We start from the raw sequence: 7,894 nt of genomic DNA on the forward strand, positions 1-7,894 counted from the left end.
TAACCATCCAACGAACTGAAATTTATTTACAGGTTCGGTATGTACACAGAAGACCATCATGCAGCTTCATAAATTTTGTCAGGGTAATAAAAATGTACAGCTTTGCAGTTTCCTTATCCAGTGAAAACTGCTATGGTAGTTAGAGTTTACATAAAAAAAATACATTAGCAAACTATCAATCAGTATGCTTTCACAACACATTCTTCAAATATTATTGTTCACATAACACTGGAAACAAGCTTTTCTACTTGCAGGTTCCTTGTCAGGCTTCAGTAGTAGCAATTAGTGCACTTGAAACTTGCTTGGCTGTCAAGTTTAAAAAAAAAGAAAAAAATCATCAAAAAAATCAGTGTTTACACTGAAAGGCTCAAAGGTCTGGGAGCTGAATATTAAATGCTACGTCAGTTCTTGCCACTACTTGTTTGTGGATTTGAACAAAAAAACCAAAACCCACCCAGTGAACTAGAGAGCCAGTTGGCATTACTCTCCAGCATGCCCGTAGAGAGGTTTGTGTCCTGCCTTCTCCACCCACGCTGAGCGTTGAGGCGCCCGACAGCACGTTTCCATCGCTATTGCGCATCTCCTGGGCATGGCCCTGCCGAGAGAGGCCGAGGGAGCCCGGGGAAGAGACAGCGCTGGGGGGACCTGCCAGCAGCCTGCCTGCCCCCAGCAAGGCACTGCCGAAAGGCAGCCGCTCCCCCTCCCAGCGAGCTAAATCCCACCAAGGGAAAACCCTCTCCGAGAGAAAAGGGGACGCGGCATAGCGCTGACGAGGCCGGCAGTTCAGTAAGGGCTTCTCGTGCGTCAGGCGGCTTTTCACATGGCTGGCTAAGGCTTCCCCGCCCACGGTGTGGCAGTGCCAGCTCTTCCTTGGCCTCGGGTGCAAGACGACTGGTTTGGAATCTTCGAGGCCCCTGTAGGAGTGCGTGTTAAGCGGGCTGTCCTCAGACCATCACAAAATGGGAGAGAAGCCGCCGGGACCTGATCGAAAGCCACGCGGCAGGTAACGTGGGAAGCCGTGGCCAGGTCAGCTCGGATGGTTTATAATCTCAGACCAGAACGTTTCTGCCTGTAGTTGCAGCAGGAACTCTCTGCTTTCTAACGCTAGCTGTGCTGATGCAATCGCGTCCTTCAGCAGCTCTGGTCCCAAGCTTTAACCGCTTGGGGTTAAGTCTTAACAGCATCTTTGGGCAAGCGGAGTCCAAATGGCTAATCCAAATGTCCATCTCCACACGGGTAATGCTGACTAACACTGGGTTGTGCGAAGCAGCAGCGTTTGCTGCCGCTGCTCAACTGAACTCTAAACGCAGCCACAGTTGCTGTACAGAAGCCACTTTAAAATGTTGATCCTAACCCAGAAATCCAAATTATTCCAACCCTTTTTGAAAAACCCACTGAACTTAATCATGCTGAGCTACAGCTATCTCATAACCTGCGTGTTTCACGTCTCCCCACTGCTGGGTTTGGAAGAGATGGTTTCATGGCAGATTCTAAAACCCAAGGCAGCCCTTCTTCCTGCGGCAAGCTTATGGCAAGAAGTCATTTTCAGTAACAAAGTCTGCAAGTACAGTACAATACGTCACACGTTAAAAGGCCAAAGTTCAGAGATTTGAATCCCCAGCAGGTTTGCTACTCGGGGTGTGTTATTTCATCCTGTTAAACAAGAGTAACTTAAAAAAAATAATTCTTAGCAACTCCACTGATTGCAAGATAGTAAGAAACGTGAACAGACAGGCTTAGTGCTACTCCTGAAATACTTTCGAATACTAATTCCAAATTGCTGAAGGGATCTAGAGAAGTTTCCTGAAGTAATGGCACTACCCATAACGGGGGAGGCAACGTTAAGCTCTGAAATGAAGATGTACCTATGGCGGATGACACGTGATCTTCTCTTCCAGCAAAAGGAAAAGAGCTTGTCCAGAAAAGTACAAGAGTCCACTGAATTCAATTTTATATGTTACCGTACCGATGCTGAAGCGTAAAAACATCATTCAGAAGAAGACTCTGAAGGATGCAACGCACCGTCCCGCTGTGGTTGAGATCCAAGACCGGGTCCTACAGTTACCATGGTTTTACAAGCACGCTGACAGGAGCCGTTTCTCAATTACGCACTTGAACAAAACCTGAAAACCTGGTACATGGGCCTGTTCGCTCAGCAAGGGTCATTAGTTCTGTTGTTTGTGTTTATCAAGCAAAAGAAATACTGCTGTGATCCGAACGCTGAGTTTTACGGCCCACCTTTCCATCGCCCCGCTCCAGGAAGACCTGTTTGGTACTTGATTGCAGAACAGGAAAGGAACATCGGGTCCTGGGCAACGCTGTGGGTTTCTTCAGAACTCCTAATAATACACTGTCCCAGCAAGCGGGTAACAGTGCAGGAGTCAGGAGAGGAACTGCCGCAGTGCTTAACTTCATAGCCCGGCTCGTTAGGTAAGGTCCAGACCCGCAAAGTCAGACATCTCATCGCCTCTGAAATAGAGTGGGGAAACTAGTTTAGCCACTCATTATGCAGATGACACTCTCAACTCTTACCTGGTTTCCAAAAAATCCAGATCAAGGCTTAGTAGGGCTGAAAACCTGACAGGAAAAGGCTACTTAAGAATAAATCCTAATGACGGCTTGAGGCTGTTAAAATTGTGAAATGTGGGATGTGGCAGAGCTCTATCTCCAGCCTGTTGGAAACCTCCGCTCGAGGGCACTGCAGCCTCAGGGAGGAGCCTCACGCAACGAAGGCGTGCAGGTGAGCAGAGCACCTGGTGACCAGGGAAGTACTGCTTTATTTACGGGCAACTATTGCACCAGTCAGCATTTTCTTGGGGAAGCTCGTTAGGGCGGCTGACTGAAACTTGTGTCAAGTTAAAACCAGGATTATTTAACCCACTACTTGTTAGGATACGCTACTCCCACGAGTAGGAGAACCGCTCTACCTTCGCTCACAGGTCTCCGCTATACTCAAGACAGGGCTTGCTGTGTCGGTATTGCATGATGTACACGGTGGATTGATGCCACCAGTACAGCATCACCACGGCAAGGATGTGCCATACTTGGTGACTCGAGCCGAGGTAGTTCAACTGTCCTGTGGGGAACAGAAGGGGCAAGTGGTTAAGCTGCTAAATTCAGCAATAACTTACGCGATACAATTAGCAATCGGTCTCCTACAAAGCTCAACTATACACTCCACTTGCTGGGAGGCGGCGAAAGTTCTTTAACGAACTTAATCAGAAGCCGTCTGCCTTCTTTTGATGCAAATACAGGCAACATTTTACTCTCTATGAGAATACTTCAAGTAGAACGTGGTCAACCTGTTCTCTCACAGGAAGTTCCAGACTCACAGCAAGGACTGCGACACTGCAGGAAGCTTAACTGCAGAAAAAACACCCAGAAGAGAATTTCCTACCTGGGAAGTATCTTTCGGGAACTTTGGAAATATAGAAGAGAAAAGCTACAGCAGCGATGAAGTACATGACAACTACACGCGGAGCAAACTCCTGCAAAAGAAAAGGAAGCTCTCCTATTCTGTTAGAAGGTAAAAACAGCAAAAAAAAAAAGTCCCTGAAGATGCAAAAAGAAAAAGGCATGATAAAAATGAATCTTACTTCACTGCCTACGTTATTTGTGCCTATGTTATCTGTCTTCCACACTCAACTGCGGCTCTGGACTGGGCTAAACCATCACCCCAGGTGACAGTCCTCCAGCAGGGCCAGTCTAAGAACACGCACTGTCACTGCTCGCTAGGAAAAGGAAACGTTTTCTTCAGCACAATCAGGTCCCTGCGTAACTGCAACGATTTCTGGGGTTTTCGTACTGGGGCACACTTTATTGTCTTTAGCTGTACTGCGCTGCTTGTTCTTCAGAGCATAATTCCGAGTGGTAAAACAAGAACAGGACAATGGCTCAGTAACTTCGCAGTGATGTTAAATGAGGGTTGTGTAACAGAGGGCTGAGCAGGCAGATACAGATCTTTGCTGCCAACCCAGGGAAGAGACGAGGAAGCAAACACTCATCCCATCAGTGTCTTCTGGTTCCCCTCTCGTCTCCAGCCGTGGAGGTGGAGAGCCCAGACCTCTCTGCACAGCAGCCTGATTCCCATTGCCACCGCGCAGCCGACTCAGCTCTTCCCTCCTGTCCCTCGCCCTGGGGTGAGCGAGGGTGCGGTCCGCCTACACAGGCGGCTCTGTCCCGCAGGCGGGTCTGCTCACTCACCCTTGTATCCAGTTTTCCTTCTCAGGGCGCAGTTTTGCATCGGTAAAGCAGATTTAATCTACTCAACCTGTTGGCTGCTTCTTGACAAATTTCTAAGTGTTTGCATTTGGATTGTATCGTCCGAAAGAATTCTGTGCTTAAAGAAATTTTAATTACCACTGCTTCCCCCTTGTTTCCTGAAGTGTAAGAGGACTCGAGGAAGATGGCAAGTGAAAAGCAACGTGGAACCTTATTTCCTTCTCTTTCTCTTTTACCTGTACAATAGATGCGCCGATGCCGCCGTTGAGCCAAACCCAGTGGATGGTGGGAATAATTCCGTATCCAGACACTGAGCAAAAGATGATGGAGCGCAGTCTGTGCCACTGTTGCGTGAGGTAACTGGGATGAATCTGAGCAAAAAATACTGCCAAGATCATTGCCAGCACAGTGATTAAATATACCTGACGCCAGTACTGAGGAAAAAAAGAAACAAAACCAAGTTTGTGGGTGTTCTTATCGTGCGTAAAAGGAAATTCTGTGTAGAAAGTTTACATTACTAAATGTCATGATGTATCAATTCTCCCGTCACTGCTGCGACCACAAATGATAGAGTTTGAATGAAGGGACTTGTATTTATCAACTGGCAGTGAGGGGAAGGGACTCTATCACTTTGGCAGACCATTTATTCCAAGCAGTGCCTTCGCCAAAACATTTTAAATATGCTGTGCCCAAGCGAACTTGTTCAACTGCCGGATCGCTGCATCTGCTGCAGGCGTGGATGTAATCTAGGCTGCCGACAGGAACCAATTTTACTTGTCCTCTATTAGATGAAGATAACATAAGCCTGTTTCTGCCTCATGTGGGCTACCTAGTGGGAAACGACGTTTAAACTACTTGTCATGGGGATACATCCCATAATCAGCCTCATGGATTTGATAAAGTTAGGACCTGTGAAGTTTACCCTGCCATCACATGAATTGAAATATTTTCTTGAGGCCTGTGTGACTTGAAAGGATGACCTCAATTTACCCCTACTTCAGCAAGCAGAATTCTACTTGTGTCAGAAGGAACTTGTTTTAGGTTCCATCTCTGTCTCCTTGCTAATTTGGACACCCTGCAATGAACACCCTTCCTACCCCCTGGAAACGACGCCAGTGAGACCACAGGAACTAAGCGTTACATGAACAAGTGCTGCAAACTTACGTTGTTACAATAAAATGCATAGAACACGCCTGACACATAGCAGCCCAGGATACCAATGGAAATTCCCGCATAATCTAATGCCATCCATCGTCGGCTGGTCTTCTCTGAGCGGTGGCAACAGAAGAGGTGGTATCCTACTGAGCAGAGCATACAGACCTATACAAATGTTCAAACAATGCATTAATTTCTTAAAAATTTACAGGGAGCGTAGCAAGCTTAAACTCTGAAGCTCAGAGCATGCAATGGACCTGTTGCATGTTTTGCAGCGCAACTTGGTGCGGGCAATTCCTGCCAGTAACCAACAGAAACTAACATAAGCTTCTCTGACAGACGGAAGAAGGAACCGAAAACTTTGCAAGACTCGACAACCCCAAGTCGCACCGCTAAGAAAAGACCACGGGCCCAAGAGAGGAGCCGGTACGCAAGGGAGCAGGGCCATGTCGCCACAAGTACAGTGGGACGATGAATTCTGCTTGGTCAAACTACCACAAGCAGAAACCAAAGCCCAAGTCTACCCTGACTACCCAGCACCGCATTACTGAGGGAGCACACAAGTTAAACTTCATGCACAGGCCACATATTTCCTTCTAGGCTGGCATCGAATTTCTTCCCTGAGAAATGCTTTTTGTGTTTCTCCGCAAACCTCAACAGGAGTAGGGAAGAGCACAACGGCAGCGCTTCCCAAGCCAACAAAGGAGTTTTCCCCTCTTCTAGCTACCCAAAGGCATCCTGTACTCTCCAGGGAACATGAGCAGCGCTGTTCAGAGGTATACTGTCAAGACTTCTGCTGCTGGCCATGCATGCTTTTTTAGGGATAGCGTAATGTACAGGACCTTCAGTGGTCAAATGATCACACACTTGCAGTCTGCTGTTGAGAACAGATTTAATCTGACAGAGAAGGTAAAAAGTTAGAATACAAGCCCTGCTGCCATTCCCGACCAGGATCAAGCCACGGCTGATTCTCGTGTTGTGATGGGTGACCCTTTCCAGCAGTAACTGGGGCTGTCTGGGAGACATATTGGACACTATTGAACCCCAGCGCCCAGCTGAGGCTGTGAAATAGGGCATTGGAGAATTCAGTTGTTTCTTACAGACTCTCTCCTATGCCGGCCATGCTCAGCCCTCCCTGGTTTTTTCCGTATATCAAACTGCTCGCAATCAACTCAACCACCGAGCCTGCAGCTACCTTTAAAAGCAATGCCACTTAAAACGTGCTGTCCCAGGTCTGACCCGAGTTCGGCAGTCCTACTTGCACGATGTGTGCGGAAGCTCTGTGGGAGGGGAGATTCATGGCTCTCCTTCCCAGAGAAGGGGCTCCCGGAGCGAGCTTGCCAGCCCACGCTGGGCCGGGCAGCCGGGCCCTACCTGGAAGCAGAAGAGGCAGACGGAGCAGATGACAAAGTCCTCCCGGGAGGCGCCGGCGGCCGGCAGGACGGCCGTCAGGTCGTAGATGCCCAGGGTGAAGAAGAGGACGAAGCCGAGCAGGTGGCTCCAGATGTTGACGGTCTCGTTGGAGAGGATGAAGAGGCTGCGAGGAGAGACGACAAGGGGCGGGTGAGGGCATGTGGGTGAGCCGGGGCTAGGCCCCGGGTGCCATGGCGGCGGGGCGGCCCTCACCTCTTGAGGCAGAGGCGGGAGGGCAGGTAGGCCCGGTAGCCGTCGGTGATGTAGGGGTTGTCCTTCAGGAAGAGGGGGATCTGCTCGTAGGTGTAGAGCCGGATGCCGCGGGGCACCAGCACCGGCCAGTACTGGTACCCGCCCAGCTCGATGTAGTGGGCGCTCCGCAGCAGCTTCTGGTGCATCCTGCCCGCCGCGCCGCCTCAGCGCCCCGCCGCCCCGCCGACGCATCGGACCGACCCGCCCCCCTCACGGGCCGCCGCCCGCCGCCATCCCGCGCCTCCGGCCCGGCCCGGCGCCTGCCCGTCCCGTCCCGCCGCCTCCGGGGCCGGCCCTCAGGGAGGGGACGGGGAGGGGAGCGGCGGCGCCTGGTGATGGCGTCAGAGCGCGGCGGCGCCTGCGCACTGCCGGCAGCACGTGGCGACGCCCGCCGCCGCGCGGGGGCGCCCTTCCCCGCCGCGCGCCGCGGCCGTTTAACCGCCCGCCTCCCCTCAGCGCCCCGACGGGCTCCCACTGGCTTCCCGCTACGGGCTCCGCGCCTTCGGTGTCCCAGCGGCCGCGGGGCCGGCCCGTGCGCTCTCGGGGCCCCCCCGCAGGAAACCCGGCTCAAAAAGCGGAGATTTCAACTTCGAGGTGGTAAAGCCGGAGGGAGCCTGGCGCCGGCCGGAGATGCCCCGAGGGCCCCGCGCTGAGCGGGAGGGGCGCACCCCGCGGCGCTGCTGGGCGGCCGTCCCCGCGGATATGCCTAATTCTCTAATTGCAGCTCTCTAAGAGATCACAGCTCTCCATTAAGACCTTACCTTATTGCCATGGTAGAGAATTTTGGCTGAAAGGAAATGGCGCGTAGCTCTGAGAAACTTTGGCAGGAATTTATTTCTCTGAGAAAATCAGC

General features: G+C 51.2%; 1 protein-coding gene across 1 annotated transcript; it reads right to left on the reverse strand.

The window, feature by feature from the left end:
• On the reverse strand, window positions 1-7,334 carry PAQR3 (progestin and adipoQ receptor family member 3). Its single transcript, XM_074588077.1, has 7 exons — window positions 7,003-7,334; window positions 6,751-6,913; window positions 5,386-5,541; window positions 4,458-4,655; window positions 3,398-3,488; window positions 2,928-3,076; window positions 1-2,469 (listed from the first exon to the last, which is right to left on the reverse strand). Exons 1-6 carry the CDS (start codon window positions 7,185-7,187, stop codon window positions 2,934-2,936), a joined length of 936 nt encoding a protein of 311 aa, XP_074444178.1. The 5' UTR covers window positions 7,188-7,334; the 3' UTR covers window positions 1-2,469; window positions 2,928-2,933.
• Between the last annotated feature and the right edge of the window lie 560 nt (window positions 7,335-7,894).

Source organism: Larus michahellis, chromosome 5 (assembly GCF_964199755.1).
Source record: "Larus michahellis chromosome 5, bLarMic1.1, whole genome shotgun sequence".
In the NCBI taxonomy this organism is placed as follows: domain Eukaryota; kingdom Metazoa; phylum Chordata; class Aves; order Charadriiformes; family Laridae; genus Larus; species Larus michahellis.

What these genes read in the sequence shown, in the direction of transcription:
- PAQR3 (XM_074588077.1), bottom strand. Translation starts at nt 7,187, where the DNA reads ATGCACCAGAAGCTGCTGCGGAGCGCCCACTACATCGAGCTGGGCGGG. An exon ending in TCCCGCCTCTGCCTCAAGAG is followed by an intron (nt 6,914 to 7,002) that starts GTGAGGGCCGCC and finishes CTCTCCTCGCAG; the next exon opens with CCTCTTCATCCTCTCCAACG. An exon ending in TCGGCGCATCTATTGTACAG is followed by an intron (nt 3,489 to 4,457) that starts GTAAAAGAGAAA and finishes TTTCTTTTGCAG; the next exon opens with GAGTTTGCTCCGCGTGTAGT.